General features: G+C 38.3%; 1 protein-coding gene across 2 annotated transcripts in view; it reads left to right on the top strand.

Annotated features, from left to right (window-relative positions):
* Nucleotides 1–21,538, top strand: part of DPYSL3 (dihydropyrimidinase like 3) — a 134,172-nt gene that overhangs the window by 64,906 nt on the left and 47,728 nt on the right. For both annotated transcript variants that reach the window (XM_074291744.1, XM_074291745.1), the window contains exon 2: nt 19,236–19,324. In XM_074291744.1, the coding sequence (XP_074147845.1) occupies nt 19,236–19,324 (89 nt within the window). The remainder of the gene's footprint in view (nt 1–19,235; nt 19,325–21,538) is intronic.

Here is a 21,538-nt window from a genome sequence, read left to right as displayed (position 1 = left end):
TCTTTAAAGTGAAAATAAAAACCCACAAATTGGTTCTTTTTTCCTAAGTCAATTTTTTTTTTTCCCCAAGAGGGACACACCTGTCTTTTAAAATCCTTAAAATCCCTAAATCCTTAAAATCAAAATTTACCTACCTTTATGCTGACCTTACTCTGTTCCCAAGTCCATGGCTACCCTTGGTGTTAATGACAAGGAGATATTACAGATCCTCCAGGTTTGAGAGCCAAAAATAGCTGCCTTTGGACCTTCCATCAGGCTGGACCAACCAGCCCCTGAAACTTATGGCTGTGATTTTGCAGGTAAATTCAAGACATAGAACTGACATGCCCAGTGAGAGAATCCCTCAGCCATGTCATTCTTCTTTCCCATTGATAAACAGAAGCCAGAATTTCAGCTTCTTCTTTTTACCTTTGTTGGGGCCCTTTTGCAAAACTTTGTGAACCAGGAAGGATCCTAAAGATTACTTAGAGGGATTAGATGGCCTCTAAAATTTCCTTCTAGTTTGAAAACTGATTTAGTCTAACCACCTTTTACAGATGAAAGAGGGAAGTAGCTTCCTCAGGCTCATGCAGGAAGGCAACAGAAACATGATTTGTGCTCCTGTCTGTCTTACTTTGTGCAGCACGATTTCTGCCATAGAGTCAGCACTTAACAAAGCTTAGTCTGGCTGTTGTCTGGGTGTTTCCAGCATAGGTAAGAATAGTAGAACAAACTTTTTGTTGGAGAAAGGAGCCAGACTACTGTGCCAGATTTGGATGTAATTCAGTTAGATAAAACATTAAGCACATGGTGTGGCATCTAGAGAAGCAGAAGATTTGAGTTTGAGTTTTGCCTTCTATATGATCCTGGCTAAGTCACTTAACTTTTCAGGACCCTTGACCCTTCTACCTACTCACCCTCTCTAGCCCCAAGCAACCATCTCTATGGAACCATTAAATGTCTGTTTGAATTGGGAGAAAGAAATTCTTCATTGGGAGATACACCAATATCTGTGGAGAAATAACATATATATATATATATATATGTATATATATATATATATATTTTTTTTAATGGGACAGTTAGAAAAGTGTTAGATTTGGAATCAAACCAAGTGAGAAAGTTGGACTAATAATCTCTAAAATCTTTTTCATCTCTAATAGGATATTATAGCCTCTTTAAATGAAGATAATCACCCCATTAATTAATTAATTTATTTTGATGAGCCCTTTTTTGGGGGGAAGGCTTCATTTAATCCTTATAAAACTCAAGTAAAAAGTTGTCTGTAAAAAGAAGCTATTGAGCTAGATTATTTCAGAGATTTTTTTTTTAATTTAAATCTCTGATCCTATGAATTGAGTACTTACTATGTATGTACTAGATATTGAGGATACAGAAATGGAAGACAACAGGCCCTGTCCTCTAGGAGCTTACTGGACTACTAGATGGGAAGTAAAATGTGTATGCAAAGGAGTATGATGTACGTAGAATTTGATAAAAGTAAGGGAGGGGGCCAAAGTGCCCTTTAGACAAAGAAGTATAGCTCAGGTTTTAAGTCTGGCCTCTCTGGCTAATTCATAATCAGACTTCTTAAATCAAGTTTTGATTGTAAAAGTGGACAGATTTGGATAATGCTGAGACTGGCTCTCCAACTCTTTAGAAATGAATAAAAAAGCTTTTATTGTACACTCACTGTCTTCTAGTTTGTGTACTGAGAATATAAATATACATCTTGGTTTAAAAAATGTTTATTTTTAATTTATGGAATAAAACAAAGCATTTGTAGTATAATTTAAAAAATGATTATACATGAAACTGCAAATCTGTTATGTATGACTTGTTATTCCTTTTAAATATATAATAAAATTATTATGTAAATTTCTTTTTTACCCCCTTCACTATTCTCTCCCCGTGACTACCCAATGATATCACTACTATAGGTATATATCACATCTATGATTTCATTTGATATAAGGAATTACTTATGAGGAAAGTCTCTTGACAAAATTTTATATCAGCAACTTTTTTGCATATTATAATCTTAGTTTAGAGAGTTGCAGGGTGGTTCTGAGAGTTGTGTGGAGGGAGCAGGCCTGGATCTTTGGTGCTTAATATATATGATAAGGCTTCCTTAAAGCCACGTGGAAGCTCTAGATTCTACAGACCTGGTTCTGGTCCCTATTGTATGGGTAACTATATACAAATGATATATGTCTAAATATATCTATATCTGTCTGTACGCACATATACACAAATGCACATATATGTATATATTAGAGATAGAGGGAAGGCACTAGAATTACGGAAGTTAGAAAAGACACAACTAGACTAAGACCCCCAGTTCTTGGCTTGGGGCCACTGTTGAGAAAAGTGAAGGGGCCTGCCTACTTGGTTGTTTCTCCACAAAGGCTAATCTGTATTTCTAGGAACTAAAACTTCATGGCTTTTGAATCTAGCCCTCCCAAGTCATCTTGAAGCCTCATAGCTGGCCTGGGGTGATCTGTGTGCCTCAAACTGTGAGCTCTCTTAAACACATCCACCACGCGGCAGATTTAGGAAGTTGCATAAGCCAGTGGTTGGGTGCCTAAAACCACAGTCCCCAAATTAGTCACTGCCAGCACTAAAATATAAGGTCAGTTTTGTATTAGGCTCCATTGCCGCCTCCTCAAATGGGTGGTGAGCAATTGCCTGTAATTTGAAATTACCACCAACACATTCCAGGGCCAAAGTGCCCATGTCCTCCCCCTCTTGCATTGAAGTTTTGCTAATTTTCAGTATTGGCAAAAGGGGGTTTCTTTTCTAATTCTTCTCTTGATATTTCTCTACTCAGAGTAGAACATTCATGGAGTTTCCAGTGCCAATGTGTAAACTGGTATTCCCTTTCCCCTTTTATATGTGGAAGGCAGATTGAAATGGTCCTTTTATAGAACGAGGAAATGGATAAGGCAGTAGCCTGACTCTCACAGAATGATTGCTAAAAGAGATCTTAGAGACCATTTACTTCAGCCCTCTTGTTTTACAAATAGAGAAACTGAGCCCCATTGAGGTCAGGTCTGAGGTAATTTTAGTAAATCAGTGATAGTTCAGAAGTCAGCCTTTCCATGAAAACTCTCCACCTCTCAGTCTTTTTTTTGGGAGAAGTGAGATGCTTATAAATCTGCTCTTATTTTGGCTTCTGTAATTTGGGCCCCAGTGGCATACACCAAATTAAAATATATTGGGAAATATTTAACAAAATAAAAACAATTTAGTAGAACACAGATAATGTTCATAGGTGATTTTCTAAGTCACTGTGCAGTCCACAGAGAGCCTTTTATATATATTAACCTTCCATTAACCTTCCATTTCTAGTTGACTTTGACATTCTTATTCTAGATCAGTGTTCCTCAAACTTTTAAAATAGGGGGTCAGTTCACTGTCCCTCAGACTGTGGGAGGGCCGGACTAGTAAAAACAAAACCTCACACTGTCTCCGCCCCTCAGCCTATTTGCCATAACCCAGAGGATCTCATAAACGTCCTCAGCGGGCGCATCTGGCCCGTGGGCTGTAGTTTGAGAACCCCTGTTCTAGATCATGGTTGCCTCTTAGAGGAACTCCTTGACAAATGTGAAATAAGAAACTAAGTCACTTGTCCATGGTCGCACGGTGAATTTGTGACTGTCAGGATTAGAATTCAGGCTCTCATGACTGACAGCTCTTGCTTTTCCCCCACTTGTTTCCCCTTTGACTCCCCCCCCCCCCTTTTTTATGTCGTGTTAATGCTGCCCAGAGCAGTGTAAGATGATGCTGGCCACAGTGTACTGATTGCTGGTTTTGATCCCACATGGCTGCCCTTGATGTATATTTAGAAAGCCTCACCAAACAGCCTGGCAGAACAGGCCTTCTTCCATTAGTCAGCTCATCCCTTCCTGGGGCTGCCATTTATACTTGGCTTCTGCTGCTCCACCCTTTAGTCTGGCCTCCTTGTGCCCCAGACCTCTCCTTAGTGATTGCCACTTGATGGGTCCATTTTCACTGCCTTTCCCCGAAAGTTCAGAGGATGGCCCTCTGCTGTGTTGGACATTGCATTGGGCGGCCTCTAAAACCCTTTCTGCTGCAAATTCTCCAATTCTTTGAATCCTTCCCTTCCCGATGCCATGTCAGCCTTCTCTTCACCTCTGATTCTGTCCCCCATGTTAGATCAGCTCCCGTCCACCTACAAAACCTCCCTGCCTGGCATTTTTGCTGAGGGGAAGAAAGCCACTGAGGGCTGCCGTGGGTCTCTTCCCAGTGTGTCCTCTCCTCTGAGAAGACACTTCCCTCTCAGCTCTTTGTGCCTTTAAAATGGTGGTTCAGCCATTTTTCACTTGAGCCAACTCTGTGACCTCAGTGGGGTTTTTTTGGCAAAGATACTAAAGTAGTTTTGCTTTTTCCTTCTCCAGCTCATTTTACAGATGAGGAAACTGAGGCAAACAGAGTTAAATGACTTTCCCATAGTGACTCAACTAGGACTGGGTTTAAACTCAGATCTTCCTGCACTACCTTGCTGCTCTAGGTGTAATGCATAGTGCTATATAGTGGGGCTTCCCAAACTTTTTCCGCTTGTAATTCTGCCTGAGGAAATTTTATGTGACTCCAAGTATATAAAATATGCAAATCAAATATTTATGATAACAAGGCATAAAGAAATTTATTTTAAAAACAATTCTTTGGTATATATTTTTACCATTTATTAAAAATCAAAGCAAATTTGCATACTAATGAGATAGATGTGCTTGTTTATTTTTACATAAAGAATTAAATCTTGATGGAATATTTGATTCCTTTTACTGTTGCAATTTTTTTTTCCAATCCCTATATATGGAGTCGCAACCCACAGTTTTAAGAAGCTTAGCTTATATTATATGGTTCCAGTATGAAAACAGTACACCCCTTGCCCTCGGTGAGCTGATCTTCTGCGGAGCCTGTTTTTACCATTCTCTGCATGTTAATGCAGTTTTTTAGCTTGTCCTTTACCATCCTTCCTCTTTAACTCTTTCTGTCAGTCTTTAAGTCTCTGTATTTTAATTTAGCCTCTGTATAGCCCATATGACTGTTTAGTAAGTACTGTTATTTGATGAGGGTGATGGGGGAAGGTCAGGAATTTGACATACTCAGGTAATAATCCATGATAGTTGAAGGGAGGTTTGCATAGGCAGATCTTTCTAGACATGGCTGGTTTCCAGCCCATAGAAACCCAGAGCCAAGAAATTACATTATTCTCTAAGATCCAGTCCCCTCCCTTTCCCTATTTTTTGGGTCTAAATTGCATATTTATAAGTAAAAGTCTTAAGAACAGATAAGTGCTCTAGGGAAGAAGCAGAGGAGAAAGGAATAATTCTCTTCCTTGGGATTTACTCCTCCCTTTCCCTATTTTTTGGGTCTAAATTGCATATTTGTAAGTAAAAGTCTTAAGAACAGATAAGTGCTCTAGGGAAGAAGCAGAGGAGAAAGGAATAATTCTTTTCTTGGGATTTACCCCCTGCCAGGAGGACAGTTTGTAGGGAATCTGTCTTTTAGCAGCTCTAATTTTCTGGCAAATAGTGGACTGGAGGAGTCTTTGGAGAATCTCCTATGGATGGGGGAGGCTCAGGAATAGGACAGTTTGAAATGACTTTGGCTGATTGTTTTAGGAACTGAGAACAGTCTAACCAAGGAAAGGAGATGAGACAGCTTGGTGCTCAGCGAGCTCCAAAAAACTTAGGTTTAAGGAATCAGCTCTGGCCCCAGTTGTGTGGTCACAAACAATCCAACCTCTATGAATCTCATTTTTCTCATCTGCACAAGGGGGTTGATATAATAATAATAATACTGAAGCAATAAGATGTATTAGAAAATGCATTAAATTTGCATCTGATTGCAAGTCCAAGGAGATCATGCTAGAATCTCCAGTACCTCCTCTGAGCAATAGGAAGAATAATACTCATGATGGAGTGGTATGAGCCCTGGAATCCAAGTTCTGCCACCCAATAGATGGTTAAAAAATTTTTGCTAATGTTTTCAAAGGATTAGCTTGTTCTAAAAAACATAATCTTTTAACTGTAACCTTCTGGGTTACGAATTGAAGAATAACCCTGTTCCAGCATCTTTGATAGACTGGGCCAAATGGCCAGATCCATGGCACATTCAGATGATTTTTTTTTTTTAACCATTTTGGTCCTCAGAGATCTAACATGTTACTACTTATAGGCCATTATACATTATACATTATAGGCCAATAGACTTATAGGTCTATTTTGTTGTAACTTGAGAAGACTCATCTTCTTGAATTCAAATCTGGCCATAGATACTTATCTAAACTATATGATCCTGGGCAAGTTATTTAACCCTACTTGCCTCAGTTTCCTCATCTGTAAAATGACCTGGGGAAGGTAATGACAAACTATTCCAGTATCTTTGCCAAGAAAACCCCAAATGGCATCATGATGAAATGTTAGGATCAGTGGAAGACTGATTCACCAGTGTGGATAGAACAGTGGCCCTTAAGAAGTGATAAAATTCAGGCCTTATTAGATATAGTGAATGAACAACTTGACCAAGGACACTTGCGGCCTTCTCTAAGTCCTTGGAATTCCCCAGTGGTGAAAAAGAAATCTGGAAAATGGAGGATGTTAGCTGATCTAAGAAGAGTAAATGAACAGATGGAAACTATGGGAACTCTTCAGCCTGGACTTCCATCTCCTACTCAGTTGCCAAGAGAATGGCCTCTATGGGTTATAGACATTAAGGATTGTTTCTATTCTGTCCCTCTCGATAAGGAAGATATGAAAAGATTTGCTTTTTCAGTGCCTAGTGTTAATTTGGCTGAGCCTTATAAAAGATATGAATGGACAGTTTTGCCACAGGGAATGAAAAACAGCCCTACTATGTGCCAAATGCATGTTGCTGCTGCTCTTGCTCCAGTAAGAAAAGCCTTTCCAAAAGTAATATTGTTACATTATATGGATGATATTTTGGGATGTGCACCTGAGGAACAAATGTTAGAAGCATGTCTACAAAAGACCATGGAAACATTAAAGTACTACAAACTGCATATAGCTACAGAAAAAATTCAAAGACATGCTCCTTTTCAATATTTAGGATATGAAGTATATCCTAAGACACTCACAGTACAAAAGCTTTCTTTAAGAACAGAGAAGTTGAACACTTTAAATGACTTTCAAAAATTAATAGGAGATATCCAATGGATGCGTCCAGTATTAGGCTTAACTACCAATCAACTACAACCTCTATATGACATTTTAAGGGGAGACAGTGCTTTAAATTCACCACACCAGCTTACAAAAGAAGCACAAAAGGCTTTGAGAGAAGTTGAACTGGCTTTATCCAATGTGGTTGAAAGAGTCACTCAAAAACCCTTGGAAATATCAGTTTTTGCTACAAAAGAGGCACCCACAGCAGTCCTTCATCAAGGAGACAGAGTGATTGAGTGGGTGAACCTCCCAGCACAACCAGAACAAAGCCTTACACCTTACCCAGTGCTTGTGGCTAGGATTTTATTAAAGGCTATTAAGAGAGTAACACAATTATCTGGAATAAGTCCTGAAAAAATATACACATTCTATACTAACGCACAAATTAATGTATGCTGTGAGACCATCCCAGAATGGCAAATTTTATTGGCCACCGCTCCAAATTTTGCACATGGATCTCCATTAAAGATAACCCAGCTACTACATAATTGGCGATGGATCTTTGAAGAAAAGGTTTCTAAGGTTCCTCTTAAAGGACCAACAATCTTTACAGATGCCTCCAAAGAAAATATTTATGCTGTATACTCTCATGATTTAACCATAAAGAGAGTAGTCAGGACTCCTTTTCAATCCACTCAACAGAATGAATTATTTGCTATCATGCTAGCTCTTACTTATTACCCAAGAGACGTAAATATAATTACTGATTCAGCCTATTCAGTAGGTGTAGTACAAAGAATTGCCACAGCCCAAATAAAATTTGCAGCCTCCAATATTTATCAGCTCTTTAAGGAACTTCAAGAGCAAGTGAGAAAACTTCCAGGCAAGATTTATATCTTGCATGTCCACTCACATAGTGGACTTCCAGGTCCCATTTTTGATGGAAATTCAAAGGCAGATAGCCTTCTAATCATGTTAGCCAGTAGTCCTTTATTTCAGGAAGCACAAGAATCTCATTCTAAATATCATCAGGCTGCTCGAGCTTTACGTTTACAATTTGGAATCATAAGAGAGGAAGCTAGGAGCATAGTAAAAAGCTGTACAGCTTGTCTTCCTTTCCACGCTCCTACACTCCCTCCAAGGAAAAATCCTCGTGCTTTGAGACCCAATGAAATCTGGCAAATAGATGTGACCCATTATAAATCTTTTGGTCGTCTATCTTTTATTCATGTCGTGGTAGACACCTTTTCAGGATTCACATTTGCAGTGCCAGCAGCAAAAGAGACAGCCCGAGTGGTCACTGAATTCCTTATACAAGTATTTGCAATTATGGGTGTGCCACAAGCAATAAAAACAGACAATGGACCTGCATATACGTCCAAACATTTTACACACTTTTGTGCACAGTATAAGATTTTACATACCATGGGCATACCCTTTAATCCTCAAGGGCAGGCAATAGTAGAGAGAAGAAACAGAGATATTAAGGCACTCCTCCAAAAACAAAAGAAAGAGGGAGCCACAGGTAGCCCTAGGGAACTTCTAAATTTAGTTCTCTATAACATTAATTTTCTAATTTTTTACAAAGATGCACTGGCTCCGGCAGACAGGTTTTATAACCCACCAGAAGGGCAGTGTCCAGTGCGAGCAGCTCCACTGTCCTTAGATAATCGCCAGGTGATGTGGAGAGATCCAGAAAGTGGTGAATGGAAGGGACCAGATAGGTTAACTGCCTGGGGGAGAGGGTTTGTTGTATTTCTTCAGCAGGAGAAGGAATCAGATGGGTGCCAATGAGTCGTATTCACCTTGTCCATCAGAGAGAGACAGAAAAAGAGAAAGATCTCAAAATAAAGGAGAAAATCTAAGAAACATCTGACACTGAAAGAGCATGGATAATAAGAAGACTGTTAAAGAACTTTAAAACCAGCAGGAATCATTGGACTTCCTAACACAAGATGAGACTAATAGACAATGGAATTATGGACATTTATAAATTTTCAATTTATGATTATTTGATCATGTTATTTGTTATATACTTCTAGCATGTATTATGTTATTATATTACTATGTGCTTATGTAATCTATGTAATTATGTGTAATGCCTCCCATATTGATGGATTTATTTTTCAAGGGTCATGACTATCCTATGTTCTAAATCAAAAGAAAGGGGGAGATGTTAGGATTACTAGGTGAGAACTCAGGTTGTCTGGACAGTGACAAGGTGAGAATTCACGTTGTCTGGACAATTACAAGGTGAGAACTCAGGTTGACTTGACAGTTCTCTGGCTCAGACCTGTAAAGGGAGTTTACACCTTAGGAATCCTAGAAGGAGCAAGCTCATTGGTTGAAGTGGTTCTTTCCAGAAGCCCTTGCATTATCCCACGCCCATTCTCTGGGAGGATAAAAGAGGACACCACTTCAGAGATAGAAGTCTCTGCATTACATTAGGCCTGACGGGGCTCTTTGCAGGAAGGGAAGTCACTTCTCTGGACAAGAGTTAACGGCGACTACCTGGAGACAACGGTTCTCTACAGGAAGAAGAATCTGTCTGAGAGATTTGAGTAGACACAGCAGATCTCTTCCCAGAGAGCGATCTGGCAGCTTGTGGAGACGACAGCTCGCTACAATGAAATGACAAAACAAATTTTATTGTAGTATCGACAGCATGTGATATGTAGATTCCAAGTGAAAAATGAATTGGGTGGATGGAAGATTTCCTTATTAGGAATACCTCACACTGAAGAAATAAGAGATTTTTTTTTTAATAGTGCCATACACTATAAAAGTAAAAAGGGGTTTTTAGTGGTCCTCTGTTCCAATTTCTTCATTTTGCAGATAAAGGACCCAAAAGGACAAGTGACTTAAGCACTGTCACATAACTAGCTAACATTCCTTTAAGTGTCATGTAAATAATCCCTACCACCACCATCCCTGTCCCTATCCTCCTATAAGTTTACCCCCAAAGGATCTATCCACTATACTAGGAGTGTCCCTCAGTTTCCCCTCAATTGCTGGGGTCCACTGAACAAGCACTCTGGCTATCTCACCTGTCATCCCTCCCCTCTCCATTAGTGTGATTACTTCATTTTTGTTCCCATTATTCAACTCCTGGGAGATATTTTGTATTCTTGTTCCCCCAGATTCCTCACTGGCTCTCTACTGCATCCTTTCCATTGCCCTCTGTGTGACACTCAGTTTTAGAATTCTTTGGGCATCATTATATATACCATGTTCCCCTCACAAAGGCAACACCCAAATCACCCAGTGCACCTCCATAGAATCCTTTCTTTTAAAGCTGCAGGCCAGCACAGATGGAGCGGGGTATAGCATTCACCCCAACATGTCTGCTGAGTCGAGGCTTCTCTTAAGGAAATGCATGTTCTAACCCCCATGTAAATTGCTTTCTTTGGGATAGAGACCGCCTTGTTCTTACTTTTCAGTGAATTAATCTTCACTCTTAGAATTTTGTGATGGATTGAAAGTCATAAAAAAGACAGTCCCCTCATATTGGGGGCAGCTCATGAGCTGGTTTTACATTTTGCCTCCTACCCTTGGTATTATCCTTTTATTAGAAGCTGCAGGATGGTCTGTGGGCTATTAACCAGATGGGCCTCCAGCACTGAGTCTCTCTTGCTTTGTTGACTGGATGAGGGCCAAAGCAGGCTCTCCTTTCTCCAAGGGGCTCATTCCCTCCTTGCCTTAAGCAGATGGAGGTGGCAGTTAAATTCCTCTGAGTGTGAGAAGGCTGAGGCAGGACTCAAGCTTGCTGGCCTCCACTTTAGTTTTGTGTTTATAGACACCATCCATTCACTCCTCAATCTAATGGGTTCCAGAGTGTTTTCTTGTAACACAGCCCATTTATAAAGCTGTTTTTTTTTTTTTTAAACCCCTGGAGTGTATAACATTTTACAGATGATTTCCTTAATCTTTATAACACCCTGGTGAAGTAAATTCAAAGGCCTGAGCTACTCTTGGTTGTAAATTAGATGCTTTTATAAGCTACAGTCACACTTTGAGGCCGTAAGGGTAAAGTTTTAATACCTTTTATTGTTAAGTGGTATCTAGAAGGAGATTGGGGGGACCTCTAAAGATTGTTTGGACTTAGAACTTATCCTTTTGCATTTTCCCAAAAGAATAGCTCACGACCCTCTTATATATGGGAGCCAGATACCCCTCACTTACTTCATTGTACAGATGAAACCGGGGGACATTACACAGTAAGGTATACTGGAGAAAACAATTGGATAGGATTTCAGATAGCTGGGATCAAATGACTTGACCTGTCATGCCTTAGTTTTTTCATCTATAAAGTGGGGATAATAATAGCACCTACCTACCTTATGGGTTGTTGTGAGGATCCAATAAGGTTATAAGTGTAAAGTATAAGATCCCCAAATGGAGGTTTTAAGACCCATATTTCAAGGAATTCATGCTAAAAATTCTTTAATGATATCTTTAGCAATGAGTAACTGCCTAGTTATGTTGCAGACATATTTTTTTCTCTTTGACAAGTATGTGTGTGGTTGAAGCCATTCTAGGTTTATAAATTTTAATTTGGAGTTTTTTGGGGAGCAAAAGTTATCAGTGTGGTTACTGTAAGCACTTAATGAATAAATCTTAAAGTAACATTATAAATAGCATGTTAAATTATCCCAATAGTTCACAATATCTTTTTGTTGTTGTTGAAAGGAATTTGGGAACAAAAATGTTAGGAATCTGCGCTAATCTAGCCCAGTTTGCTCATTTTATAGATGAGAGAACTGAAACTCAGAGAAATGTACTGACTTGCCCTAAGTTCTATATCATAATGTTTTATTTTATTTTATTTTTTAATTTTAGGCTGGGGTTAAGTGACTTACCCAGGGTCACACAGCTAGGAAGTGTTAAGTGTCTGAGGCCAGATTTGAACTCGGGTCCTCTTGAATTCAAGGCTGATGCTCTATCCACTGCGCCACCTAGCTGCCCCTTGCCCTAAATTCTAAAACATAGGAGGAGCAGAGCCAGGATCTTGTGGCACCTAGTCCAGATGGCCTTGGTTTATGGGGTTAGAAGATGTCAGTCCTACCATTTTGCTAGTCCTTCCTATGCTTACCCACAACCTCATAAGGAGCCCCTGGAAGACACAATACTAAAACCATCACAGCACCTTTTATTTTGATGGAAAGTTGTACACCTGAGTATAATTTCTTTTTAGCCCAGAAAAGTCTGAATGATAGTCTCATGAAGTGAGATACTTATGTCTTCAGCTAATAGCTTTTGGTTATTTGGGTACTTGAGTGTTCATCAGTTTTATTTGTTTAGTTGTTTCAGTTGTGTACAATTCTTTGTGACCTTATTTATGGTTTTCTTGGCAAAGGCACTGGAGTGATCTGCCATTTTCTTCTCCAGCTCATTTTACAGATGAGGAAACTGAGGCAAAAAGGGTTAGATTTGCCCAAGGTCACAAAACTAGTTAAGGGTCCGAGGCCATGTTTGAATCTAGGTCTTCCTGATGACAGGCCTGGCACCGTAGCCAAGCCAGATACATGTGTTGGTTGGACCAAAGCTGTTTTCCAGGGAGTTTTGATTGTCTTGTCTTAGATTCTTGAGAACCAGGTAGAACCATGCAAAGATTTAGCCTTTGGAGGTCTGCATGGAAGGGCTGAGGGGTTTGCAGGAGGACAGATTGCTGTTGTTGGGGGCAGTGTGGATCAGAGGGCAGGAAAGACATCTGAAGAGGAACCCGAAGGACCTCTGTTTTGACCCCAGCTCTGCCGCCTAACTAGCTGAAACTTGGAGCAAAGTCACTTCACACAGATTTCAGAGGTCAAAGCCCTCTTTTACATCTCAGTTCTTCGGGTTATTTGAAGATGGCTAATCCTATTCCTTATTTTGGATCTTGGGCTCTCCATGTGGGTGGACTTCACAACCAGCCTTGTACAGTTTCCTTGTTAAAGGATGAGCTTGGACTTGGGGACCTTGTAGATTTCTGCCAATCCAACCTAGGACACTAGTTTGGCTTTTCCTTATGTTGTTCAATTGGATTCCCCCTTTTCCCTGCTTTTTCTCTTTTGTCTTTTGCAAACTGAAATTGCTTGAATTTATTTTCCTTTCCCTTGTGTCTCTGCTCTGTTTTATTTAAGGTCCATCCCTGGGCTAATATATTCATCTCAGCCCTTTCACTCACTTGTTGAACTTGGCCAGAGTAGAGGTACTGGAGGATTATTCACTTAGCATCTGAAGGCGTTTCAGATACCATTAGGAATGGTACTAATTCTGCTAGGATTAACACTTGCACTCATTCTCTTGGGTGGGATAGGCTTAGGGCAGCTTTTGTTTCCTAGCTGTCACTCACTGAAATAGCTTGGGCTCAGTTATGGACATCTCCAGACTTGAGGCCGGAAGGAGGAGGATAATGATGATTGTAAATCTGTGGAACCACGTAGATTTAGAACTAAAGGGAACTTCATATATTCCCACAGAGTTTAAGGGACTTGTCCAATATTATACAATAAGTGATGGAGTCAGAATTTGAATCCAGGTCATCTGATTCCAAATCTGGCAGTTTTCCACTGTCTTATATGGATACAAGTATAGAAAAGCAGTCAGTAAGCATTTATTAAGCATCTGCTGTGCTCAGACACTGCTAAGTAATGAAGATAAAAAGAAGTTTAAAAAAGGTCTCATTTTCCCCTTCATAAACCAGTTGAGTTCAGTCTTTTAATAGAAAAATAATATTAAACTATTTTGACTGTTATAAATACTCAACTACAAAGAAAGATGTTATCTACATTTAGAGAAAGAAATGATATATAAGTATGTATAGAATGATTTTTACCTATATTTTGTGTTTATCTAGCTATCTAGAGTGGGGGAGGGTAGAAAAAAAGAAATTTACATGATAATTTTTATATATTTAAAAGAAATAGGAAGTTATATATAAAAACCTTGAAGTTTCATGTACAATCATCTTTTTATGTTATGGAAATGCTTGCTTAATTTCATACATTAGAATAAAATTTAAAAAAGGAGAAAAATAATACTTTGGACTATTAGAAGGAATTTAAAAGGGATAAAGATAATGAAATGAAATAATTCCTACTTTTAAAGAAAGAATCACTCAGTCTTTTTGTGTTAGCCACATCACTACAGTAACACTACAGAACAATAGCTAGCATTTATATAACATTTTAAAATTTGCAAAATATCTTATAAACATTAATTACTTCATCATCACAACAACTTCTGAATGTAGATGCTATTATGATGTCCTCATTTTACAAATGAGGAAAACTATTAAGTGACTTGCCCAGGATCTTACAGTATTAAGGACAAATTTGTACTCAGATCTGTCTAACTCCAGGTTTACAACTTAGCTTTCAGGAGAAGATCCCAGGTTTTTTTTTTTTTTTTTTAACATTTTTAATAAGCCTAGGCAGTAAATGCAAAATTAGGAATTAAATATTTTACCATTTACAGACTGGTTTTCAATTTCTCCATCTGTAGAATGATGGAGTTAACACTAGATGATCTTTATAACTCAATCTCTGGCCCTATGATTTCTTTGCTATAAAATAAAAATTTTAGTTTCTTGTTAAGAATAGTAGTTAAATTGAGTATGCATCCCAAAAACAGACAAAAGATTGTATATGGTTTGGTGGGACAGGAAGTTCCTGTGCTTTGACCATTAGTCTTATTAGAGTGTTTAATTTCCCTTTAAAATTCTATCACCTTGACCTTTCAGAGAATTCTCTATTTAGATCCTCTGTTTTCTCAAGCCTGATCCAGTTAGAACCTCCTTTGTAAGCCTCTCTCAGAAACATATTTTTTCCTCATTTGACTCTGATGTAACTTTTGGCTGCTATCATGAAAACAAGGGTGGGTTCCTGGGTGGGGCCTTAATTCCATCCCTGTTGGACAGCCTTATTTTATCCATCTTTCCTTACACACTCAATCCTGCCTTTAAAAACCAAAGGCAGCTAACAGGCAATGTTAGCTCCTTATGACACAAGGAAGTCAAAGGCTAGAAGAAAGAACAGTCCTATATTTAACTAAAATTTTGGAACAGTATCCTTAAGCAGAGCCTAGCTACAGAGTGGGTATTTGTGGATTGGTGTAATCCAGTTCACACATCCATAGTCCTGACTGCTCAGGACTGGGAGAACATCATACACTGTAACAGGAGTACTAATGCTGATCAATTGAAAGACTTGGCTGCTCTGATCAAGACAGTAATCTAAGACAATTCCAAAGGACTAATGCTGAAAAATGCTCTTACCTCCAGAAAAAGAACAAATAAAGTCTATTCCTGTTAGGAAAAGAATTAATAAACTCCCACTAATAAAAAAGTGGGAATGCAGATTGAAGCATACTTTTTTAAACTTAATTTTTCTGACTTTTGCAACATGGCTAATAAGGAAATATATTTTGCATGACTGACATGTATAATCAATATCAAGTTACTTGCCTCAAAGAGCTCTGGAAGAGGAACAGAAGGGAAGGTGAAAATTTAGACCTCAAAATTTTCAAAAATGAATATTAAAATTTTTTTACCTGTAATTGGGAAATTCTTAATAAACTAAAAATGTATTTAAAAAAGAATGACAGCACAAATTGTGGCATGTGAATATAGTGGAATGTTACTGTCCCAGAAGAAATGATACATGAGAAATTTAGAGATACATGGGAAAACTTGTCTTAATGGATGCAGTGATATAAGCAGGATTAGGAAAAACCACAAGCCCATGAAAGAGTGTTGTGTCAGATGTAGTGTAATTCTAATAACTAATTTTGACCCACCAAAAAAAAGAGAATGAGAAAGGTGGCTGGATTTGGAATAAGAGGAGCTGGGTTTGAATTTTGTTACTTATTACCATATGATCTTGAACAAGAATATTTAGCTTCTTTGGACCTCCAGTTCCTCATTTGTAAAATTAGGGGATTGGATAAATGATCTCTATGTTTTCTCCCATCTTTGATCTTAGGATTCTTTCCTTGGAGAGGAAATATGCTGTCAGACATGGTTGATGTGATCCTTGGTTTTTACCTGTTTTTCTTGGTTACCTGAAAAAGGTTTGCTAAACAGATTGGGAAGAGGGGCATATTCAGAAAGTACAGTGGCATCAGAATAAAAGCCTTTGATACAATTTTTATTTTTTAAAAAGGCAACACCCTTTTCAAGTGGTCAGGGAACTGATATCACAGAAATTATTGTTATGTTTGGCCCGGGGCTTGGAGCCATTAATTTTTGTTACTAGGATTTTGTGGGGGGCAGGGGGATAGAAGAAGGGAAGCTGTGCATTTTTTTCATTCTTTGCTTTCTCAAGTAGTTTGCTATCAGCCTGTCAAGCCAGTAATTGAAAACATTTACGTACAACATACAAAATTCCTCAAAGGACAGGGGAATTTAGGGAGTCAGGAATAATAAGCATAGGGAATTATTTCTAACTCCACACAATCAAGAAATCATTTTTATAAATTGAGAATATGATTTTTTAAGACTGACCTTTAAAATACTATAAATACTATATAGACATTCAGATACTCATCCATTTTTATGCCAGATACCAAATGTAGAAATTCTGAGACTGGGAGGTAGGGATGGGGAAGGGAATGGGGAAAAAGAGACAAAGCTGTTCCAAAAATTTCATTGTGCATTTACTATGTGTGCTTGCTGGTGGGGAATACAAGAATGAAAATTAGTCACTGTCTGGAATTATTGTCTGGACTATTGAAGGAGGTATATAGTGTATACACAAGTGCAGTGGGATAATGGAAAAGGCTTTGGTCCTCAGATAAATTTGAGAGATGTCCTCTTTGGGGTAGATGTTCAAGAAAGAAGAATGACAAAAGGAATGTGGGGGGTGAAAGAACACTAAGTGCTATTTGATTATTTAAAAGAAAATGTGAAGGAATTGCAATGGGATGCATTTGGTTGAAGATTTTATAGTTATAAAAGTGACATTACTATAGACCACTTGGACAAAGAGAGGAAATAGATGAGGTAGTTAAAAGCAAGGTAGGTAGATTTGGGGAAAGCTTCAGCAGTTTGGGAGATCAGAAAGGGCATTATGGAGAAAATTCCTGTGTTATGTCTTGAAAGTTGTGAGTGGATTCCATGAGATAGAGCTAGGGAGGACATGCATTTCTCTTCCAGGGAATGGCCAAGTGCACACACAGTCGTGGAGAAGGAGGGTGAAGTGTCATGGGAGGAACAGCAAGAAAATCAGTTGATGAGGCTGGATGAAATATTTGGGAAACAGATTAAACACCCTTCATGGGATTATTACATCATAATCAAGACATCTACCGGAGCCTTTCACTACCAGAACCCAAGTCATCTAATTCCATCCTGTGCAAGCTGGGGGAATCAGTGAAGACTGTGTCCATTTTGGATCTGATTCTCATCAATGAGGAGGAACTGGTTCCTGGGGTGTGCACATGATGGGAATTTTGTAGGGAAGGACAGAGGAGGAGAGGAAATCATGGAAGGAATTTGGCATGAACTGCAGATTCTGGGAAAGAGATTTCAAAGGGTCCGATGACCGGAGTCCGTGGCCTGGCATTCATTGATTTTAGAGAGGCCAAATGAGCAAACTGAGGCTTGGGAAGCTTGAGGCCTACCTGTGATCTAGTAGCTAGAAAATAGTAGAGCTGTAGTTCAGCCTATGTCCTTTGTTCCTAAATCCACGGCCCTTTTCTCTGTGCTGTCTTGTTTCCCCATTAGAGGTGATCTTGTGCTTGTGCTTTACAATTATCCCATTTGATCTTCATGAAAACCCTGCAAGGCAGGCCCCATTATGGTTCCCATTTTAGAGTTGAGGAAACTGAGGCAGAAAAATTAAATGACTTGCCCAGAATCACACAGCTACTAAGTATTTGAAGCTGGATTTGAGTTCGGGTCTTCCCAACTCCAGGCCCAGAGCTCTCTCCACCAAGCCACCCACCTAGCTGTCCCAACTGAGGTGATACATCATTTCCATTAGAGATTTCCTTCTTTAGATTTTTGGGCAAAGGCTGAATGGCCACTTGTTGGGTAAGTTGTATAGGGAATTCATGAGATGGGCTGAGGTCCATCCCTTCCAGTTGCCAACTCTGAGATTCACTGGTTGTTCCAACTCCTGGCTTGGTGGAAAGCAAGAATTTTTTTGCCTGAAGTTTATATTACTATTGTCAAATTCAGTCTATTCAGGTTGTGTCCGGCAAAATGGCTTTCTCCTCTTCCTAGTTTCTCAGTTTTCTTGCTGTGGTTGGGAATGAAAAATCATTTAACTTTCAAGCTAGATCTGATGGTCACCATTCTTTTTCTGGATGCTTTCCTCTTTTAAGGAACAGCCCAGTTTGGAAAAGGGGGCTCTGCTAGTTTTAAATAGTCTACTTTCAGCCAAGAATGTGCTGAAGAGCACCCAATAAGTGCTCTTCCCCTTCTACAATGAGACTATTGTTACTGTTTCTATCACCTAATCCCAGATGTCATTGCACAATGAAGGGGGGAAATGTCTTCCTAGTATTTTAAAAGCTAGTTTTTTGGGGGGCAGCTAGGTGGCACAGTGGATAGAGCACCAGCCTTGAATTCAGGAGGACCCGAATTCAAATCTGGTCTCAGACACTTAACACTTCCTAGCTGTGTGATCCTGGGCAAGTCACTTAACCCCAGCCTCAGGAAAAAAAAAAAGCTAGTTTTAGTTCTTTAGATAGATGAAACTTAGTCTTTTTGGAAAGTAAGAAGCAGAGCATGTTTTTAAATCTTACCTGCTAATTGACTGGAAAATATGTGAGGGCGAGACTACTTTATCTGATCTTTTAATTATTAGTTATTATTATTATAATTATTATATTTTATATTATAGGTATATTATATATATTATATTATAATTTTCTCCAGCTCCAGGGACAAAGCTTTGCATATAGTAGATGTGCAAAACAAACAAAAAATGTTTGTTAAATTGAATTTAGCTGGTCATGCCAAACCTTTACTAGATTTCAGAGGATATTATCTATTCAACAACCCCCCCCCCCTTTTTTTTTTTTTTTTTCAGAATATGATGCTGGTCCTACAATAATAAAATAGTGAGTGACACCTTTTCAGGTGAGGCTACAATAACTCTTCTTTTCCTTCCTTTCTAGAGTGACCGTCTTCTTATTAAAGGGGGCAGGATAGTCAACGATGACCAGTCCTTTTATGCAGACATCTACATGGAAGATGGCTTAATAAAGTATGTATGCTATTCTTTCTTTTCCTGATTAAATGTTTGCCTTTCTCTCAGCATATGTCATTTTGTATTATTGTTGTGGATATATGGATTTCTCTTCCCCACACCCGTCTCTCTCTCTCTCTCTTTCTCTCTCCCTTCCCATCTATCTTTAATTCTAAATACTGAAATTTTATTTTGAATTCCAGTCTCACATTTCCACCAGCCTTGTAAATATTAAAACAACAATCATTTTAATTTCAGCATATCCAAAACTGAATTTCTCTCTTTCAATCTTCCTCTGTAATTTACCTTTCCCTTCCAGTTTCACTGTTCCCATGGATGTTAACCCCATATTTTCATGAACCTAAATTTATAACTTTGGTTTATTCTTTCTTTCTCTTTCTCTCTCTCTCTCTCTCTCTCTCTCTCTCTTTTTTTTTTTTTTTGCTGAGGCAATCAGTATTAAGTGACTTGCCCAGGGTCACAGAGCTAGGAAGTGTTAAGTGTCTGAGACCAGATTTGAACTCCTGTGATCCTGACTTCAGGGCTAGTGCTCTATCCATTGCACTATCTAGCTGCCCCTACTTTGGGATTATTCTCAACTCTTCTCATTTACCCTCTAAATCCAACACTTGCCACATTGTATTTTCCTGAAATTTTTTAATATCAATTATTTATTTTTGAAATTTTGAAATTTAATTATTTAATATTATTTTAACTAATTATTTATGGATTTGAAATTCCTGCTGGATTATAAATGCCACAGGGGTGTGAATATCTTTCTCATTTCATATTTTCTCAAGCTTTGTATCATGGACTGCATATAGTGGTTACTTAATAAATGTATTTTGAACGGAATTAAACTGGATTTAGACTTCCTTGCCATGTCATACCTCAGCACTGATTTTAGAACATGTAAGCTAATTTTTTCCCATACAAGATAAGGTATTGTAGGTTATCCTTTTTCTTGACCTCTTTTTAAAATTTGACATTTTTGACTATTCTCTCCTCTGAGAGTTTTTGTAAATTTGTTTTTTTCTGCTTTTCTTCTTACCTGTCTGAACACTTTTTTTCTCAATTTCTTTTGTGCATCCCTTTCTCATCTTGTGTTAGATATATGCCAAAAGTCTGTCATGAGCACTCTTATTTTAAAAACTGATTTAATCAGCTCCCATGGATTTAATGATTTCTACACAAATACCTCAGATTTATATATCTAGACCTAGTCTCTCTCCTGAGCACCTAGCCCATATTCCCTATTGGGCATTTTAAACTAGATATTCCCAAAGTACCTCCAATTCAGCTCTCCCCTTGACTTAACTTCCCTGTTTCTTCAAGTGCACCAACCCTGTTCCAGTTTCCCACATTCATAACCTCAACATTATTTTTGATTCCTCACTTTTCCTTCAGTACCTTTCTTCTGGTATAGCAGCCTTCTCACTGGCTCCCTGTTTCCATTCTCTCTTCTCTAAACCATCCTTCTCCATTTTTCTAAGGCACATCTTTTAGCTTATCGTTCCGCCCTGGAAAGCTTCATTCATTCATTAGATGGTTAATAGATAGAGGATTGGACTTAAAGTTAAGAAGGTCTGAGTTCAAATTTTACTTCAGACACTCACCTGCTGTGAACTGGCTAGTCACCTAATCTCTGCTTGCCTCAGTGTTCTCAGCTGTAAAATGTGATAATAATACTATCCATCTGTTGAATAATATTTATAAAGTGCCTAACAGAATCTGGCATATAGTAGATAATTGTTTCTTTCTTCTCTCCTTCCATAGAAAACAAATTCCTTAATTTGGCATTCAAGGTCCTTCATATTTTTGTCTTTTCCCAGCCAACTAAGCAAAGTGATATTGAGCATATTTAAGAATATAAATGGAAAGATAACATCAGACAGAAGAAAAATGGCAAAAATCTGCAAAGATTTTTATGACAAATATATAAAACTTAATAGTTGACATATGTATATAGGCATATATTGCATATACACATAATACAGGATATATGTATATGTCACATATGTATTATATACATAACATAATATATGCATTAACTATTAAGGGTATTAGAACTACCGTACCTGAACTCTAACATCACAGTCTTACATGTGTTTATAGAGAAGGCAGAAATAATACTAACAATAAAAAGGGGAAAGTGGCTGGAGGATATATGTATATTTGATATATGTATTATATATTATGTACATAAACTATTATATATTACATATATGATAT

This window comes from Sminthopsis crassicaudata, chromosome 2, assembly GCF_048593235.1.
Source record: "Sminthopsis crassicaudata isolate SCR6 chromosome 2, ASM4859323v1, whole genome shotgun sequence".
Taxonomy (NCBI): domain Eukaryota; kingdom Metazoa; phylum Chordata; class Mammalia; order Dasyuromorphia; family Dasyuridae; genus Sminthopsis; species Sminthopsis crassicaudata.
This window is presented reverse-complemented; position numbering and strand designations above follow the sequence as displayed.